Raw genomic sequence first — 21,655 nt, 5'->3', positions numbered from 1 at the left:
TGGAGGTGAAAGATCGGTCCGTCAGGTAAGCTGACGTCGGGTTTTTCTGTCACTGGGAGCCTTCTGCTTTCCGGCAGAGAAGAAAGGCTCTAGAACAAACCTGTCCCCCGCCCGACTCCACGGAGCAGCGTTCCATCTGGGGGGCAGCAACAGAACAAACCTGTCCCCCGCTCGACTCCACGGAGGAGCGTTCCATCTGGGGGGCAGCATCAAGGTGGTAGGATCACTTACCTGGCGCTCCGCTATCCCGACACCGTGCCGAACCCAGCCCACTAGCGCCTGAGCAGCGGGCTGGATGTAAAAGCCACGGAAGAGGCGTCCGGCCGGTGGCTCCGACTTGTCGGACGGGGACGTCGCTCCACCCAGGCGGGGGAGAGACAGCCGCCTGAGCCGCATGGAGCGGCTCTTGGAGCAGGAGCTCCAGCGAGGTGCACCCCAGGAGGGGCGCTCTCACAGAGGGGGGTCAGGCACTCCCTCCACAGTGCCTTGTGCACTGTCCATTGCTTCCTCCTTTCCAGAGGATAGCTTTGGTGACCAGGACTGGGCTGGTCAAGAACAGGGGCAATGGCTGAAGATCTCGGGAGTATGCAAGGGGTGCAGGAACAGGAAAAGCTGCTAGGTGTGGTGGACAGCTACGTGGAAACCCCACGTGCAGGAGGCCGTTAAAAGTCTGACGTCAGCCATCACATCGTTCTTTCCTCGTTCCATGGACAAATACGGAGATGACCACAACCTTCGTAAACAAGTCATAAGACCTGCCATAAAATCCTACATTGCGGGGTTGTGCATACCCCAGCCACTGAGCCAGACCCGCTGCTCTTTGGCAAAAACCTCACAAAGCATATGAAGGACATGCAAGAGGTTTTACAAAACGATCGGCTCATGAGGGCAGGGCCGGGACGAGTAACCAAAAACAGTAATTCCTACGCAGCAGCACCCCATCGCGTCCGTCAGTCAACGTCTACCATATCGGACTGATGAAAGCTCGGGGTCCGCATTCTATCACCGAAAGTCTTCTTTAGACCTGGGCCCAGAGCAGACCCCATGGAAAATGTGCCACCCCCCAACGTCACCGCCAAGTCAGACGATGTGCAACACTCGTTGGACCGGCAGGAAACAGAAGAATACCCATAACCATGGAGGTACGTGGGTCTGGTTCCTACCAGTATATAGAGTAATACTAACACATGGGAGTCTATCACGAGTGATCAGTATATACTCAATGACATTAGTGAATACAAATACAATTCATACTAGAAAAATTGCCACCAGGTCAACATTCACCCCAGAGGATATTTTTCCCCTCTCCGTTAAAGAAACAAGAGGGACAAGCTGAACTGGTGAGAATAATTACAAAGGGTATCATGGGAAAACCTGAACCCTTGCAATCCGTATCAAATATATTCACTAAACCCAAAAAAAGATGGTGGATGTCGCATCATCATTGACTTAACTTCACTAAATATGTTTGTTAAGTATATACATTTCAAAATGGAACTGGTTGTTACTGCCAAACAACTAAATTCGAAAAGATACTTCATGGCAAGCATTCATCTTAAAGATGTTTACTATTTAGTACCATTCACAAGGATCATCGCAGATACCTGAAATTTACCTGGATGGGGCAGCTATAGCAGTTTAAAGCGTTACCCAATGGGTTTACATCAGCCCAAGAGTGTCACCAAGGCACTAAAACCAGCTCTGGCAATATTCAGAAGACAAAAACATATTGTCATGGCATATCTTGATGATATCCTAAATGGTAGGCAAGACCATGAAATTGACTGTTAGCTGTTCAGCTACCAAACAGTTATTCTGGGCATTAATTATCTAGAGATGTTGGGTGACTTTTATTGTTTAAAAGCATATGCATAAATATGCATCACTTGCATGTACAGTTATAAATAGATAATACTACGGTGGTGGCCTACATTAACCATATGGGCGGCATAAAATCGGTATCATGCGACAAGTTGATCAACACAATTTGGCAATGGTGTGTCCAAAGACATATTTGGCTATCAGTAACTTACCTGCCAGGTAAGCTAGATACAGTGGCAGACACCAGGTCACGTAAATTTAATGACAACATCGAATGGATGTTAAAAAAAAATGGACTCTGCTTCAGGTATTTTGATAGTACACGACTGGCCTACACAGCCATGGTTCCCAATACTGCATGACATGGTTGTTGAAACTCCGATGGTATTCCCCAGTGACCCAGTGTCGGGCACAAGCCACCCGTGCCATGAAAAAATCAAACTCCTGGGTTGCAGATTCTGCACAAACCACTTCTGGGACTGGGATTATCATAACAAACCGTCGACACCATGTCAGCATCCCTCCGAACATCCACTAAAAAACAGCACTTGTCCAGCATCAAAAAATGGGAGAAGTACTGCTTGGATACAGGGACCACCTACTCAACCGCTACAGTTACCAACGCACTGGAATTCCTGGCGAACCTTCACCACGATGAAGCACTCCGCTTCAGAGCCATCAACACAGCTAGAATTGCCCTGCCTGTCTATTTAAAACCAGCTCCAGGACAACAGGCCATGAGGTCCCACCAGCTGGTGGTCAAACTAATGAAGGGTATTTACAACTCTAACCCCCTAGACCAAGGTACACCCATATATGGGATGTCAGTGTGGTCCTGACATACCTCAGGGGATGGCCACCAGCCAGATCCCTCGACCTGGAACCATCTATGCTCAAAACACTCATGTTGATGGCACTTGTAGCTGCACAGAGGGTCCAGTTACTACACCTATTGTGACTGGACACCATGCTCACAGCTCCAGACCAGATCTCTATCGTTATCCAGGGAATGATCAAACAGGGCAGACCAGGAACACCTAATCCAGTCGTGGAATTCCGGGCTTACCCGCCAGAAACACGGTTATGTGCCATAACACTACTATCCTACATAGACACAACCAAAATATTCAAGGGAGATGAAAAGCCTTGTGGGTCAGTCATAAAAAACCTTATGGTCGGGTGACGAGCCATTTCGAGATGGCTCAAGCAGGTGCTAAAAGCTGCTGGGATAAAAACTAACATGTACAAATTTCATTCCACCAGGGCAGCATGCACGTTGACGGCTAAAAGAATGGACGTGCCTATAAACCACATCCTGGCTACAGCAGGGTGGTGGGGGGAAAGACCATTCAGAAATTTTATAATAAGCCGTTGGCAAAACCTGTTTTATTTGCAGGAAAGATTTTACAGGCTGCAAATATTTAATTTAAGCCCAGGGGAACAATTTAATTTCTTTGTTGTTATTGTTAAAAAAATACCATTGTGTTTTTCTACAAACAGATTCATTGGTTGGTTAAGATAACACACTTCCTCCCTCAAAGACTTCGGCAGTGATGTATTAATAACTGTTACACTGTTTGAAATCACAGAGCTTTGAAATCTTCACGGAATCACTCGCGTGACTCCGAAGTAAAATAGTAAGATTAAACGAGAACTTACCAGTTTGAAGTTTGATCTGTATTTTATGAGGAATTATGTGCCCTCCGCTCCCACCCTCAATAATATGGGTCAAATTCTTAAACTGATGTCTCCTTATCTTTACTATGTTTATTCAATAACTGTGTCTATCTGTGATTCCACACCGCTGCTTTGAAGTATGCCGCGCATGCGTGCTGAGCGGGTTCTTCACGTAATCCCTCATCGTAACTCCTCATAAAATACAGATCAAACTTCAAACTGGTAAGTTCTCGTTTAATCTTACTATTTTATTTTGGACTATATTGTCATATCAGCGCACAGGCAGCAGTTGATTGTTGCTCAATTCAGTTTCCCAGGGGATCGGGACGGGACTGGAGTTGGGAGGGAAAGGTGGGGGAGTCGAGGGAGAGGAGAGGGAGACAGATGGGGGTGTCTTCATTTACTGGCGGCGGGTGTCTGTCACTGAAACAGGCAGGTGAGATTTCACATCCACCTTGTGTGTGCCTCTCTCTCTCTCTCCCTCCCTCCCTCTTACACAGGCTGAGAGACTCTGCCTCTGTGAGTGTACGTCTCTTTCTCCCCCTCTCCCACACACAGTAAGACCGAGGTACTGTGCTCAGTCCATCTGTGTCTCCCACATACACAGTAAAACATGTCTCCAATTGAGCCAATTCAACCAAGGGAGGATATTTATAGTGTGTGAAAAAAAGTGACATCATTTGTGCCACGTGATGATTTAACAACATTTCACAATGTTCATTCAAGATTTAACGGGAAAGCTCGGGAGACGGACAAGTCACTCGCACAAATAACAGAAAAGCCGAGTACCGTGGGAACTCTTTATCTACCCCCCGTTATATCGTGTGATATCGTGCTGGACCACGACCACTTCACTCTGGTTACATCTTGCGTCAAGTCGCCCCGTGAAAAAGCCGCATTAATGCCAATAGCGAATAACCCTTTATTTAAACCATCTCTTATTGATAAAACATATAACCAATGGGAAAATCTCGGAATTAGAAGAATCGGGGATATGTACGAAATGGGAAACCTACTATCATTCCAACAATTACAATTAAAATTTAAACTGAAAAACAACCAATATTTTAAATATCTTCAGATTTGCGATTTCATGAAAAAATATATACAAGGATATCAAAAAATAACTCCTGAATTATTGGAAGAAGCAATGAATATTAAAGCTGACTCACAAAAATTAATATCATATTTATATAATAGTATTTTAAATATAGACCTACCATCGACAGAGGTACTTAGAGAAGAGTGGGAACGGGAACTAATGATAAAATTTACAAACAAAGGTTACATGGGAAAAGTACTTGATATATATTCACAAATGTTCGATTAATGTAAGACATAATCTAATTCAATTTAAAATTTTACATAGATTATATTATTTAAAAACAAGATTGAACAAATTTTATCCAAATATATCCCCCATTTGTGATAAATGTTTATCCCAAAATGCAACTATAACACACTCCTTTGTTTCCTGCATAAAACTTTATAGATTTTGGAGTGATATTTTTGAAATATTTACAAAATTATTCAAGATAAGAATGGAACCTAATACTGAAATGATTATATTTGGAATAATGGAAGATGGGAATAAATTGAACACATACCAAAATGTATTTTTAAATTATGGTTTAATAATAGCAAAAAAATTAATACTTAAATTTTGGAAAAATACATCAAAACCAACGCTTAAAATGTGGATTGCAAGCATGTTGGACACCGCACATCTTGAGGAAATGCGATGCCTCCTAATGGATAAATCAGACCAATTCATAACGAGTTGGTCTCCATTTGTCGTCTTTTTGGAATTGTATGGTGCAACACAATTGTAAAAGCTAACTGTTGCAGGACTGGACGAGGGATGGTCAAGATTATAAACAATGATCTTACTTTTTTTTTCTTTGTCTTATTCTCTTTTTTCTATTTTCTTTTCCTCAACTTTCTTCACTCATTCGTCTTTTTTCTTTTTCTTCACACTCTATATATCCCACGTCTTTCTATCCTTTACTATCTCATTTGTTTTTCTTATTCTCATCTTTCTTTATTATAACAAATAAAATAAGAAGCTGTACATAAAATGTATTATGAAAATATATATTAGGCACTTTGGTGCCATATGATTGTACTTACTTATTATAAAATAAAATATTTAAAAAAAAAAGATATATCTGATCAGGCCCTGGAGATTTGTCTACCTTCAGCACCTCTTCGACTGTAACACTGACTGCTCTCAAGACATTACCAGTGACTGCCCCAAGTTCTTTTGTCCTGTCTTTCTCCTCAGTAAAGACAGAGAAGACATACTAATTGAGGACTTTGCTCATCTCATGTGGCTCCACACAGAGTGGACAACTTCGATACCCGAGGGGTCCCGCTCTCTCTCTGGTTACCCTTTATCCCGTTATCTATACATAACTAAAACTCTGATCTTGTTATCTTCCGGTTTGCGCGGTCTTTCTATTTGTGCAAATACGGTATGCGGTAGCGCTATGATTTTTCGCCAGCTCACTCACCCTTCTCCTCTGCTGCAAGTGCACCAAGTTTCGTTCCGATCGGGGGTCTACTGTACAAGTTAGCGAGTTTTACCAAGGAGGACACAAACAATCTTCCTGATATACTAGAGGCCAGAGGATCTGGGGTGACAGAGGAACTGAAGGAAATCCACATTAGGCAGGAAATGGTGTTGGGTAGACTGATGGGCTGATAAATCCCCAGGGCATGATGGTCTGCATCCCAGGGGTGGCCTAACATCAAGGATCGGCGCGGCCTTTCCCGGAGACGCGCTCAGGGCTTCAGCGGCGGGCGCAGCGTGGACTCTCGTCGTGGAGCGGGTGAGCCCTCGCTGGAGGGGAGCGCTCCGTTTCGCTGGCCCGGGGCAACCGGCAGCCTGAAGCCGCGGTCTGCTGAGCTCCAGCTGGTGCGGCGTCTACAGCCCGGGATCCCTCGTGGGGGACCCGGGGGAAGAAGAAGCCACCACTGCCGGCCCATGGCCAACTTCTACCGCGGGCCCGGCGTGAACTTACCATCACCCCTGGAGGGGAGCTTCGGCCGCCGGCCCTGCAGTCTACGGTGCTTCTGGCTGCGGCGGAGACTTTAAATCTCGACCGCCGGCCTGCGGCCTACACCAACTTAAAGCCGCGGTCTCCGGTGAGGAAGAGCCGATCCTGGACTGACTCTGGACTCTGGTCCTGTCCACGGGGGGGAAATGGAGGAGGACTGGCCAAATGTTGTGCCTTCCACCACAGTGATGAATGCTGTGGTGGATGTTTGTGTTACATTTTTATTGTGGTTGTGTGTTCTTTATTATTGTACCGCTGCAGACAACCCAAATTCCACCGACCCTGGTTGTGTGGCAAATAAATTCTATCAATTCTATCATGTGGCTCTAGAAATGGTGGACGCGTTGGTGATCATTTTCCAATGCTCTATAGATTCAGGATCAGTTCCTGTGGATTGGATGTTATCCCACTTTTTAAGAAAGGCGGGAGAGAGAAAACAGGGAACTATAGACCAGTTCACCTGACATCGGTGGTGGGGAAGATGCTGGAGTCGATAATAAAAGATGAAATAGCCACACATTTGGATAGCAGTAGTAGGATCTGTCCGAGTCAGCATGGATTTACGAAGGGGAAATCATGCTTGACTAATCTTCTGGAATTTTTTGAGGATTTAACTAGGAAAATGGACAAGGGACAGCCAGTGGATGTAGTGTACTTGGATTTTCAGAAAGCATTTGATAAGGTCCCACATAGGAGATTAGTGGGCAAAATTAGTACACATGGTATTGGGGGTAGAGTGCTGACGTGGATAGAAAATTGTTGGCAGACAGGAAACAAAGAGTATGGATTAACGGGTCCCTTTCAGAATGGCAGGCTGTGACTAGTGGGGTACCGCAAGGCTCAGCTATTTACAATATACATCAATGATTTAGATGAAGGGCTTCAAAGTAACATTAGCAAATTTGCAGATGACACAATGCTGGGTGGCAGTGTGAACTGTGAGGAGGATGCTATGAGAATGCAGGGTGACTTGGACAGGTTGGGGGAGTGGGCAGATGCAGTTTAATGTGAGGTTATCCACTTTGGTAGCAAAAACAGGAAGGTAGATTACTATCTAAATGGTGTCAAGTTGGGAAAAGGGGAAGTACAATGGGATCTGGGGTCCTCGTTCATCAGTCAATGAAAGTAAGCATGTAATGCAGCAGGCAGTGAAGAAAGCCTTTCTAACAAGAGGAGTTGAGTATAGGAGCAAAGAGGTCCTTCTGCAGTTGTATAGGGCCCTAGTGAGACCACACCTGGCATCCTAGCATCATCCTCACAGCAAACGCTGCCCCCCCAGCATCGTGTCAATTCAATCCCCTCGTCCAAATCATTAATATATATTGTAAATAGCTGGGGTCCCCGCACTGAGCCTTGCGGTACCCCACTAGTCACTGCCTGCCATTGTGACCCGTTTACTCCTACCCTTTGCTTCCAGAACCCCCAATACCGTGTGCTTTGAGTTTGTATACTAATCTCTTATGTGGGACCTTGTCGAAAGCCTTCTGAAAGTCCAGATATAACACATCCACTGGTTCTCCCTTATCCACTCTACTAGTTACATCCTCGAAAAATTCTATAAGATTCGTCAGACATGATTTACCTTTCATAAATCCATGCTTCACTGATTTGCAAATGTGCTGCTATCCCATCTTTAATAACTGACCCTTGCAGTTTCCCCACTACCGATGTTAGACTAACTGGTTTTCTCACTCCCTCCCTTTTTAAAAAGTGGGGTTACATTAGCTATCCTCCAAACCTCAGGAACTGCTCCAGAATCTAAAGAGTTTTGAAAAATTATCACTAATGCATCCACTATTTCTGGTGCTATTTCCTTAAGTACTCTGGGATGCAGCCTATCTGGCCCTGGGAATTTATCGGCCTTTAATCCATTCAATTTACCTAATACCACTTCCCGGCTAACCTGGATTTCACTCAGTTCCTCCATCTCATTTGACACCCGGTCCCCTGCTATTTCCGTCAGATTATTTAAATCTTCCTTAGTGAAGACAGAACCAAAGTAGTTATTCAATTGGTCTGCCATGTCCTTGTTCCCCATGATTAATTCACCTGTTTCTGACTGCAAGGGACCTACATTTGTTTAAACCAATCTTTTTCTCTTCACATATCTATAGAAACTTTTGCAATCAGTTTTAATGTTCCCTGCCAGTTTCCCTTCATAATCTATTTTCCCTTTCCTAATTAAGCCCTTTGTCCTCCTCTGGTGGACTCTGAATTTCTCCCTGTCCTCTGGTAGGCTGCTTTTTCTGGCTAATTTGTACGCATCATCCTTCGCTTTGATACTATCCCTGATTTCCCTTGTTATCCACGGATGCACTACCTTCCCTGATTTATTCTTTTGCCAAGAAGGGAGCCGCTGAGTGAGTCAGGAGCCGATAAGTGTGGTCGGAGCCGGGGCCGGGAACCGGTGAACCAACACACCTCCCTCCACTACACCTCCTCCCCTACACCCCCCTCCCACCACACACCCCCCTCCCCTACACCCCCTCCCCTACACGTCCTCCCCTACACCCCCCTCCCCTACACCCCCCTCCCCTACACCCCCCTCCCCTACACCCCCCTCCCCTACACCCCCTGCCCTACACCCACCCTCCCCTACACCCCCCCTCCCCTACACCGCCCCTCCCCTACACCCCCCTCCCCTACACCGCCCCTCCCCTACACCCCCCTCCCCCCACACCCCCCCTTGTCTGCAATTGGTGCGGATCCCCGCGTCCATCACATCAATGGCCGGTGGAGACGGGGAGGGTGAGGGTCATTTTCCCACACAAGCCGTAGGTGACTGGGCACTCTGAACCCAATCACCAAGTTGTAAGTGGCTGAAGGAGCGCATCCCTCGGGACAGCCCCCACTCTCCCACGGCCACGGTCGCCCTCCGCCTCGTCTCCCCCGTGCGGCCGCACTGTGACGGGCTGTGTGTCGGGAGCGCCGGCTGGAGCAGAGGTGTGGGACAGACTGGTCCCTCAGCCCACCCAGAGTCACTGACCACGATGCACCACCATGGGACCCCAACCCCTACACCAGGGTGATTCCCCCCCCCGACCACCGGACCCTGACACCCACATCAGGGTGATTCACCCCCACCCCAGCCACGGGGACAGATGGCTCGGGGTATTGGCAGCCATAGTAAATCACTTTTAAACCATAGGGATACATACAAATTCCCTAGTGGGCCGATGACAAGTGGGCATGACAACAAACAATTTTATCTCCTCCGACTATGGGGTGATAACTCGGCATTAAAAATCAAAAATTAGTTACATTGATTTAAAAACAAAAATGTTATATGTATAAATAGTTCTTCTATTCGGGAACCTGGTTAATTAAGTGGTGGGATTATTTCCCTGTCCTAACTATGCCTTTGCTTTAGCCGGTGGCCACATCCATTCCATCCCCCCCTCGCAAAGATGTGAGATTTCATTAAGAACACACTTGGTTGAAGAGATGCAAGCGGCATGTAAAGCGTCTCTTCCATGTGCGCAATACATGAAGCCGATGAAATGAGACAACTGTCACACCAAAGATAGACACCAAATGCTGGAGAAACTCAGCGGGACAGGCAGCATCTCTGGAGAGAAGGAATGGATGGTGTTTCTGGTCTTCAGGTCTGAAGAATGGTCTCGACCCGAAACGTCACCCATTCCTTCTCACCAGGAAAACGCTGCCTGTTCCGCTGAGTTACTCCAGCTTTCTGTGTCCATCATGGGTCAAAACAGTTTACAGATTATCTGGTGTTTTGTGCGTGGGAGCTTTTTGTGTGCGATACGCAGGCAACCAGATGGTAATAAATAAAATGTGCTTCTTGTTGTCGGGGTGGGGGGGAGTGGGAGGAGATAAAATTGTTCGTTGTCATGCACACTTGTCATCGGCCCGCCAGGGAATTTGTGTCCCCCCCCCCCCCCATGTTTTAAAAGCGATTTACTCTGCCCCGAGCCATCTGTCCCCACGGCTGTTGTTGTTAGGGGGTCGGGGGAGGGGAATCACCCTGGTGTGGGGGTTGGGGTCCGATGGCGGTGCATCGTGGTCAGTGACTCTGGGTGGGCGGAGGGACCAGCCTGTCCCACACCTCTGCTCCAGCCGGCGCTGCCGACCCACAGCCCGTCACAGTGCGGCCGCACGGGGGAGACGAGACGGAGGGCGGTCGTGGCCGTGGGAGAGTGGGGGCTGTCCCGAGGGATGCACTCCATCGGTTGTTTACAACTTGGTGCGCGGGTTCAGAGTGCCCAGTCACCTACGGCTTGTGTGGGAAAATGACCCTAACCCTCCCCGTCTCCACCGGCCAGTGATGTGATGGACGCGGGGGTCTGGACCTATAGCTGACAAGTCCTGCCCCCCGGCGACGTCATGTCCCTTATTTGACTTTTCGGTTGAGCGGCAGTCGGTCCTTTGGCTTGTCGGCGACGCAGCCTTTCGGTGAGTTGGCTTTTAGGCGTCCCGCCCTTTCGGTTAGTTGGCGTTTCGACTTTTTTTCCAGTCGGTTATTTGGCTTCCACTTTGCTTTGGCTTCCCGTCCTTCGACGCCCCCCCCCCCCCCCTACCCCACACACAGCCCACGCCCCCCTACCCCACACACAGCCCACGCACCCCCTACCCCACACACAGTCCCCTCCCCCACGCCCCACCACCCCCACACCCCCATGAGGTTTGGTAAATGAATACATCCCTGATAACAGGCCGATGAGTAGAATTATTGGGAATATAAGAACCAAAGGAATGATGGCATTGATCATATTACCCTCAGCATTGTTTCCAAGACTGATGGAGAATGATGGTTTCATGGTTTTTATGCTTTTGCAGAGTGGAAATGTAACATGGACTTTCACCAACAATGCATGATTTTCACTACCTTTGTGTCTTTGTTCTCTTTAGCTCCTGTAGGGAGTATTATTAGTAACCATTATTCTACCAGAGTGGCAGTGATTCTTGGAGGACTCTTGGCTGCTGGTGGCCTTGTTCTCAGTTCATTCGCCACTTGTCTGGAGTACCTGTACCTTTCACTGGGAGTCCTGACTGGTAAGAGCCCCAACTATGTTATGATTAGAAATTAAAACAGGCTGATGCTGAAAATCTGAAAAATATATACTCAGCGGGAAGAGCACATCTGTGGAAAGAGAAATCCAGCACAATTCAGTTCAGAAATCCTTCATCAGAACTCAGTCCACACCTGAAATGGTTTACAGTACTTTTCTTGCCTCTCCGACCTTTCTTTGAGATGTGGGAGGAACCTGGAATGCCCAGGAGAACCCCACGTGCTCACAGGGAGAACCTGTAAACCTGTCACAAAGGTTAGAGTGGAACTGTTGTCACTCTAGCAATGCAGACCCAGCTTCAATGCCATGCGCCCAGTAATGTAGCATTTGAATTTTACATTGTTGAGCAAGCATGGTAGAATTCACTCACTGGCCTGGCCCAATTCCTTATATTAGGCAAAAGTAGTTAGAGTCACGCAGAAACAGACCCTTTGGTCCAACTTGTTCAACCAATCAAGTTGTCCACCTGTGCTCGTCTGCATTTAGCAAATCTCTCGAAATCTTTCCAATCAACGCACCTGTCAAAATGTTTGTTAAACATTATAATTGTAATTGTACGCCTGCTAGTTTCCTCTGGCACCTTGTACCATATTCCCATTGTCCTCTGTGTCAAATAGTTATCAAACAGTACAGAGCTGTGAAGCACAGGAATTGGCCCTTCGGCCCACAATGTTTGTGCTGAACATGTTGCCCTGCTGAGCTGATCTCATCTGTGGAAGAGTCTGTGTACCACGTGTACATGGAGTGCGTGAGGCTGCAGCCACTGTTTCAATACCAAAAGGGGCTGCTCCTTGCCTTCTGGCTGCATTTTTCACCCACCGTCCTCATCTTTGGACACCCTGGGCATAGGGGAGAGGGTAGGGCTGATGATGTCCTGGTTGGGTTGCTCCTGGGCCTAGCCAAGCTGGCCATCCGCGAGTCATGGCGCCAGGTGGAAGAGGGCTCTGCCCGAGCCGGCTGCCTGCCCCTTTTCCAGGGTGACTTCCCTGCCTGGGTGGGGTTCGAATGGGACTACGCCCTGTCCACAGGCACCCTGGGGGAGTTCCGGGACCGCTGGGCTCCGCAGGGTGTTGAATGTATCCTCACTAAGGATTGTTACATAGTTGTACAGTAGTTTATTATGGATATATGTTTCTATTGTATTATGGTTGTGGATTCTGGCTTGTTTTACTGTAGTGTAAATATTTTTTCATAATTGAATAAAATTTTATAATTAAAAAAAAAGAACTGATCTCATCTGCCTGCACAGGACCCATATCCCTCTTTTCCCTGCACTTCCATGCGCTAATCCCAAAGCCTTTTAAATGCCACTATCATACCTGCCTTCACCACCACCCCTGGCAATTCGTTCCAGCCCCCCCCCCATCCTCCACAGATGCTGCCTGACTCGCTGCGTTACATCCAGCACTCTGTGTTTCCCTCTTGTTTTGGACTCCACTATAATGGGAAAAAGGCTGTGACCATGTACGTTATCTATGCCCCTCATGATTTTATATACCTGTACGAGATCACCCCTCAGATACCTGTATGAAATCCTAGGTTTCAGCCCAAAGATCCAGCTTTATAACTCAATTGCTCTGATTTCAGTAACATCTTTGTGACTCTTTCCTGCATCCTTTCTAATTTAATTATATATTTTCTATAGCTGGATAATCATAGCTGTTCAAAGTACTCAAGTGTGGTCTCAGTAAAGATTCTTCCTGTTGTAACATGACATCCCAACTCCTCTACACAATGCAGGCATGCTTGTGAAATACCCTCCTGTTTACCTGTGTCTCATTTTCAGGGAATTGCCTAGTTGTATCCCTAGATCCTCGGGGGTAGGAGATACAGGCATTTAGATGGACAAGGGCTGATTAGGGAATTGCGGGAAATCACTCCAGCAGTTACTCCAGCATTTTGTGTCTATACTCTGGCAGCTTGTTCCATACACCCACCACACTTTGCGAGAAAAAGTGACCTCTCAGATTTCTATTAAATTGTTTCCCCTTCATCTTAGACCTATGTCCCCTGGTCCTCGATTCACCTACTTTGGGCAAGAGACTGTGTGCAACCTAAACATGATTTAAAAATTGTATTCTTTGTTGCAGGTTGTGGATATGCTTTAGCTTATTCTCCTGCTATTGCTATTGTGGGAAAATACTTCAGCAACAAGAAAGCCATGGCATACGGATTGGCCATGTCAGGGAGTGGAATTGGGACTTTCATTTTAGCCCCAGTGGTTCAGCTGCTAATTGAAGAATACTCTTGGCGTGGGGCGTTGCTCATCCTCGGAGGCCTTGTCGCCAATATTTGTGTCTGTGGTGCTTTACTACGACCCCTTGTACTTGCAGAAGATCTATCTAGTTCTACCGTTGGAAATGCAGCTGAGGAATGTAACTACGAAGTGTCGCATGAAGATCCTCAACTGTCCTTTCATTCTGTGGATCCAACATCCTTCGAAAAAAAAAAAGATAAAAAGCAACTCTGCAAATGCTGCCCATCCCATAAAGATTATGCTTTCCTCCTGACACCAGACTTCCTTGTATTTGCCCTATCTCTGCTGTTCATGGCCTATGGATGCAGTACTCCGTTTGTGCATCTCGTACCATACGCAGTGAGTGCTGGGGTCAGCCAGCAACAAGCTGCCTTCTTAATGTCAATCCTTGGCATTGTGAACATTGTTGGAAACATCTCATTTGGCTGGCTGACAGATAGAAGGTAAGGATAAAAAACTCAAATATTTCTTTGATAGTCTGTGTGAGATTGAGGAGACTTGAAGGCTGTCAGATGATTTGTAGAATTCGAGGCAGTAATGTCATGGTCAGTGAAACAGGAAGTTGGGATTCTCTCCATGAGACCCATTAACAAACTGGATTTTCTGCTCAAATTGCATTGATATAGCAACTTTTTTCCTTTTAAGCAGTCCTTAAAACTAAATGTTGTTGTCCAAACTTCTCCTGTTCTGGGACTTTCTATCAATAAGTGTCGGTGATTTTTGATGCTGCTTCTATGGATCCTTTTGGCAAGTTCTGCTGCATTCAAGATAATTTAAAAATGCTGTGTAGGTTTACATTGAAGATAGACACAAAATGCTGGAGTAACTCAACGGGACAGGCAGCATCTCTGGAGAGAAGGAATGGGTGATGTTTCAGATCGAGACCCTTCTTCAGACTGTCACACTGTGTAATCAACATTCACATCACACGTGACATTGATCATATCAAACACTTAGTTACATTCCTCAATTTTATCCATCTTTTTTAAATCGTATCCTATTTCTTTGTTTAACTGCTAACCATTTTGATATTTGGCTTTACTAATTATATCTTCATATCAGAATACTCTTTTCATTTTCAATGGAAGTCTATATCCAGCAAGTATACATTTTAAGACTAGGTTTTTAAAAATTAATCTCAGTGCTTCACCAAAGACCATTTACTTAGTGAATCAGCCATATGTTACAAAGACTGATATGGCTGCATCACCATTTTATAAAAGTCAACATCAAGAACACATGCACAATATGACAGAAAACTGGTTTTCTTGAGCTCAGCCATCTGATAAATGGAAAGACTACAACTTCATCAAGCTACTTTGTCAGTTTGTAGCACAGATAATTGGATGGATCTGACCCTTGAATTGGAGATTCATAACATTCGATGCATGTTCTTCAATCACATCGGCTCAGTTTAGTTTATTGTCACGTGTACTGAGGTGCAGTGAACAGCTTTTGTTGCGCGCTAATCAGTCAGCAGAAAGACAATACATGATTACAATTGAGCCATTTACAGTGTACAGATACATGATAAGGGAATAACGTTTAGTGTAAGGTAAAGCCAGCAAAGCCTGATCATAGTCTGAGGGTCTCCAATTGGTTAATAGTAGTTCATGACTGCTCTCTAGTTGTGGTAGGATGGTTCAGTTGCTTGATAACAGTTCCTGGGAAGAAATCTGGAGGTGTGCATTTTCACACTTCTATACCTTTCGCCTGATGGGAGTGGGGAGAGGAGGGAGTGGCCAGGGTGTGACTCATCCTTGATTATGTTGCTGGCCTTGCCGAGGCAGTGTGAGGTTTAAATGGAGTAAATGGAAGGGAGATTGGTTTGTGTGATGGTCTGGGCTGTGTCCACAATTAGCTGCAATTTCTTGTGGTCTTGGATGGAGCTGTTCCCAAACCAAGCTGTGATGCATCCCGATAAAATGCTTCCTGTGGTGCATCTGTAGCAGTTGCTGAGAGTTGTATTGGATATGACAAACACCCTTCTAAGGAAGTAGATGTGTTGCTGTGTGTTCTTGGATGCTTCAATATGGGTGGTCCAGGAGACGTTGTTGAGGATATTGACTCCTAGGAACTTGAAGTTTTCAACCATCTCTACTTCGGCACCTTCAATGCAAGCTGGGGTATACTTCCTGATGTCAATCACTAGCTCCTTTGTCTCATGTCCTTATTCAGAATGTTGAATAAATACTTCTAATTGCCATCAAGTATTATTTCTCTTTCTATATGAGTTCCAGTTTGCAAGATTTTTGTTTTAAAAGAGCAATAACATTCAGCAGACCAGAAAATATGAAAATCAACAAAATTCATAAATCCATGAATGCTCGGTTTCTGAATTTATTCTCATCCCATTACAACGTAACAACTCTCTACCCCTATGATTTTCAAAATGTATTGCAAATCTGTTATGATAATAATTAGAGAAGAATATTTTCTTCAGTGAAAATTAATTAATCTGCGAATGTTCAATGGGTTTTTAGTGCAAGTAAAGTTAGCTAATCTGAAGACCATTCATAATATTCAGAAATGCATCTGCAAAGAGAGAAAAGGTTAATAATAAATGGCAATTTTAATCAGGACTGATCTTTCTAGTATGTTTTGGCAGACTGGTACAATTATACACTGGTACAGAATAGAACAAATGCGAGGGAGTTGAGTTGATCCACATTGTTACTGACGATAGAAATGCTGAGAGCTCCCCCTGGAGACAAAATGACACTATGGCAACCCACTTCCAATTTTCATTTTTTTCAAGAATTTTATGGCAGAAAATGTTAACTATTCTGGTGAGTGTTTAAATATTTTAAACTAATTTTCAAGTGAAATATAACAAATGTTTATATGGATTTTTGATGAAATAGTGTGATATTTTAACGCAACCTAAAAGTTGCACATCATCTCAGGGATTAGGAAGTGAAGACCTGCACAGTTTCAAGTTATCTGGAGATTTATGAATGCAAGACAGGATTAGGTAAATTAAATGTCACGTAATACTATCAAATTGGTGTCACTCAATGTAAATGGGATGAATAATCCAGTTAAAAGGAGCAAGGTCCTGGCTAAACTGAAAAAAGAAAAGGCTCAGGTACTATTTTTACAGGAAACCCACCTGCCTCAACAAGAACATGAGAAACTAAAATGCTTTGGCTTTAGAAATGCATTTTATAGTTCCTATAAAACAAAGTGGCTATCCTTATTACAAATGCAGTCCAATTTGAATGCCATAAAGATGTCAGGGACAAAGAGGGAAGGTATGGATTAGTTAAAGGAAAGCTGGAAAACAAAGTTGTGACACTGATCAATGTATATGCCCCCCCAGAGAGTACCAAATGTTTTTTCAAAACTCTGTTTGACATTCCAATAACAAGCTACCCTAATGTCAGTTATGACCCAGACACCGAATCAGAGATTGAGTAAAGACTGTTCTTTGTGCTGAAATCAGTTGCTAAAAGCATAATCAACTGAATGATACTGCTCCCATTAGAAATACAGTACATGAATATCTGCATAATAATTTACTGATATACATTGCACACTACGATGACTGTAGGCTTTTAGAACAGTCATATAAAAAACACCTTGCATAATGTTAGATAACAGCGGGTGAATAGCCAATTGTCCCATTTATGGAATTATAAAGAAAGACAAAACAGAACAAGCAGTGTCAATTGTACTATCACATAATCGCTTCTTGAAACCCAAACTGAAAGCAACACAAACCTCTGTTACTTCCGTTTAAAATTAACTCACATATCTTGTTCACAAACTTCCTGTACAATTGTGGAGAGCTATCTGCCCGAGAAAAAGGCTGCACCAGCCATCACTCATGACTTTGAGTAAATAGGAGCTTCTTTAGCCGCCTTACCATGGCCTGAATGAATAGGCAAAGTTAGCACAATTAAGTTTCATGTTGCCTCATCCTTAATATCATAAATGTCATCTACTGATAAACCTCTAAGTCTTATCAGCTGCAAATTTTGCATGTCATCTAAAACTTGATGACACAATGCCCTTTGATCTGAGTAGGGCAGCAGTAGCTTGCACCACTAGCTTTGTTATCAAACACCAAATATATCTGTGCCTCTTGTGTATAGTTATGGCAAAGTATGCATCTTCAAGATCGATTCTCTGAATCAGCTAAATTGCTGAAAGCCAATCATCTATCTCAAACTGGGTAACCAAACACATGATCAGATTAGCCAAATCCTAACCTGATTAGGCATGCTCCATGTTCCTACAATCTTGAGAAATATCAGAAATATACCCCTTTTGTTCGGGCAGACTACTCATCCTCTGCGAGATGTCACTGATTCCACTTGGAACCACCATATTATTATGGTCAACTATTGATCATACAGGTGGAATTTTTTTGGCTTCTCTTGCCACGGAGGATGCATTATTTAGTTATTCTTTCAATTCGCTGATAACATATAATCAGAACCTTATGAATAGAGCTGAAACACCGTATCCACTTGATGTGGGAATACGAGTTCCCTGTCAACTCTTTACTATTAGAGTCACCACAAAACCTCAGCGTTCTTCCTCAGAGGGGCATTTAGCCTAATGCAAGCCTGAACCAGGAATTGCTTCGCAGTCCTCTGACTGAAACCACCTGTCTGAGTCGCCAATGTGGAATACTGGAATTGAGAGCCTACAGATAATTATATATACATTTTTGATTCACAATATGAACCTGCAGGTCAGATAAAATACTATATGCCAGACTGGTTTCCTGTTAGTAGCTACCTATCCCAGAGAGCATGGCAAAGATGTTTTCAACAAACTGGCAACTCCACTAACTGAGCAGAAATGTAATCATGTGTTGAGGGAGTCTTCAACTACTGCACTTTGCTGAGCAGTCTGATAACCTCAATCACAGATGTTGAGGCAGTGCTTCCCTGGTCAATATGACCCATATGGCCAGCCAGTTCCAGGATGGTCTACCCTGAACCAGGGTAACCAAGCTGTTCCTACTTGGAATTTACATAGGTTACTATGCAAGGCACCCTGCCAATGTTTCTGCATCAATCTGTCTACTCCAGAGACAGTTAAAAGATACTAGACAGCCCATGCTGCCAATAAATCCAAAACTGTGCTGACAGACTGTTCCATTTCGGAGTTTTACGGAGGTTAATAAAGGGACCTTACCTGCCAGCGTCTCTGAATCCGCGTCGACCTGCTGGTTGGAGCTTCAGCGAAATTCCATTTGCAGACCCTGTCTGACCACATCTTCAGCCCCATGCTTGCCAACTGCTCGTTTCCAGAGCTCAAAAGTGATATTGCTGTGCAAGGCACGCCTGCCGACATTCCTGAGCCGAATGGACAGACTACTTCTTCGACCTACAGGCCTTGCTGGAGCTTTATTGTGAAGGCCACGCTACCAGTTTATCCCCAGCCTGGTCAGACAGGCTGCTCCTTTGGCCAGCTGTTCCTATGGAGCCTCAGCAGGACTCACTGGACTGGTCACGTCTGCCATTACTGCAAAATTGTACAAACATGGGGTTTAATTCTGGCTTAATGCCATCTTTCCAGAAGCAGTTAATCTCAAAATGAGTATTGCACAACAGTGCCATCTCATCTCTCTGGACCTTGTTCTGCTCCCGATGTTTTCCCAAATGGTTGCATTGACTATGGGAACATCCAAGGTTTTTCAATTTCCTAGACTGGGATATTTCCCAGCTGTTTCCAGCATAACATCTTCCTTCAGCTGGTGTGATGTTAGGTAGCTGATGCTGCTGGCCAACTCCTCTTGTAGTGGCTTGCCCGTCCCCGAGGGAACAGCAAATTTAGAGGCAAGAGCAGGCAGCTTTTCCTTATGCGACTCTCGCATATCATGCATTAAAGCATGGGTCTCAGGCACATCCACATATTCAGAGTCAGCTCCATATTGATCTCCGACACTCCCCTCATCCGAGTGGGTGTGATATTGCAACCCTGAACCAGGTGTTGCCACAGGCATATGGCTTGAACCGGCCGTTGCTATTTTTAGAATGGGAGCTCCCGCGGGTCCATAGCATTGAGCTCTGCCAGCCGCGCCGGCCGTAACTATTTTTATCCTGCCTACACAGCTGCACAAGCTATGCCAGCTTCACCAGGACCACTGCCCCTATTTTCCTGTTGGAGCAGGTTCGAACTGCTCCGCTTCCCGCGCCATGTGTCGACGTATTTATGCGCATGCGGGCTGGCGGGCTCTTCCACGTAGTCACTCACGTGACTTCGAAATAAAATCAGTAATTACATATTTGTGGGAGAAAAAAAAGAAAAACAGCGATTAAAAAAAAACACAACACAACAGTAAATTGGTGCAGTAAGTTAGTCCCTGGTGAGATAGGAGTTTACAATCCTAATGGCCTGTGGGAAGAAACTCCTTCTCATCCTCTCTGTTTTCACAGCATGGCAACGGAGGCATTTGCCTGACAGTAGCAACTGGAATAGTCTGTTGCTGGGGTGGAAGGGGTCCCCCATGATCTTGTTGGCTCTGGATCTGCACCTACTGATGTATAGTTCCTGCAGGGGGGGCGAGTGTAGTTCCCATAGTGCGTTCAGCTGAACGCACTACTCTCTGCAGAGCCTTCTTGTCCTTGACAGAGCAATTCCCAAACAAGATTGTGATGTTTCCGGACAAGATGCTTTCAACAGCCGCTAAGTAGAAGCACTGGAGGATCCTCAGAGACACTCTGAATTTTCTCAAATGCCTGAGGTGGTAAAGGCTCTGCCTTGCTTTACTCACCAGTACAGCAGTGTGTGATGTCAATGTCTGATCCTCTGAGATGTGGACTCACAGGTATTTAAAGCAGCTCACCCTATCTACAGTATCCCCATTTATCTTCAGTGGTGTGTATGTCCTCGGATGTTGTGCCCTCCTAAAGTCCACGATCAGCTCCTTAGTTTTTTTGACATTCAAGATGAGGCTGTTGTTCTGACACCAAAGTACCAGATCAGCCACCTCCTCCCGGTAGGCCTTCTCATCGTTATCGGAGATCAGGCCCAGCACCACAGTGTCATCAGCAAACTTGATTATCGAGTTGGAGTTGAACCTGGTCACACAGTCATGGAGCACAGGGAGTACAGTAGGGGTCTGAGGACGCAATCCTGGGGGGATCCTGTGCTCAGGGTGAGGGACTTTGATGTATTTCCTCCCATCTTGACTTCCTGGTACCTGGCGGTGAGAAAGTCCAGGACCCAGGACCCAGGACCCAGAAAGCGTACTGTTGGATTGTATTACAGCTGGGCTTGGGAATAGCTCTGCCAAAGTTTGCAAGAAATGACAGATTGTCGATATAACCCAGTCCATCACACAGATCAGACTTCCCACCATTGACTCCATTCATACCGTGCTGCCTTGGAAAAGCAACCAACATAATCAAGGACGTTGCACCCTGGTCACTCCACATTCTCCCTGCTCCCATCCGGCAGAAGTACGGAAGTTTGAAACCACGCTCCACCAGACTCAGAAACAGCATCTTCCCCTTTGTTACCAGGCTTTTGAACAGTCCTTTCTTTAGCGAGGGTACTGTCTGATTCACCTCTACCCTATTGAAGACATTGGACTTTGTAAATTTGACCGATGCACTACAGTGCTAAGAATTATATTCTGCACTCTGTACGTTCCCCTATACTCTATCTATTTTACTTGGGTTTGGCTTGATTGTACCTAGAGATGGCAGGCAACTGTAAGGATAATAAGGATTTTAACTTTCCCAATTTCCACTTGGACTGTCATCGTGCCAGGTGCTTGTATAGGTTACAATTTATGAAATATGTTCAGGAAAGCTTCCTCAGACAACATGGAGAAGGCCCAACATAAG

General features: G+C 45.2%; 1 protein-coding gene across 5 annotated transcripts in view; it reads left to right on the top strand.

Annotated features, from left to right (window-relative positions):
* The window catches only part of slc16a12 (solute carrier family 16 member 12), a 107,297-nt gene that overhangs the window by 68,846 nt on the left and 16,796 nt on the right, over positions 1 to 21,655 (top strand). For 4 of the 5 annotated variants that reach the window (XM_033033551.1, XM_033033553.1, XM_033033549.1 and 1 more), the window contains exons 4-5: positions 11,427 to 11,570; positions 13,678 to 14,287. In XM_033033551.1, the coding sequence (XP_032889442.1) occupies positions 11,427 to 11,570; positions 13,678 to 14,287 (754 nt within the window). The remainder of the gene's footprint in view (positions 1 to 11,426; positions 11,571 to 13,677; positions 14,288 to 21,655) is intronic. The other variant, XM_033033552.1, reaches the window with a different exon arrangement.

Source organism: Amblyraja radiata, chromosome 15 (genome assembly GCF_010909765.2).
Source record: "Amblyraja radiata isolate CabotCenter1 chromosome 15, sAmbRad1.1.pri, whole genome shotgun sequence".
NCBI classification, from domain to species: Eukaryota; Metazoa; Chordata; class Chondrichthyes; order Rajiformes; family Rajidae; genus Amblyraja; species Amblyraja radiata.
Note: the sequence above shows the minus strand (reverse complement) of the source record. Positions and strands in the feature narration are given on the sequence as shown.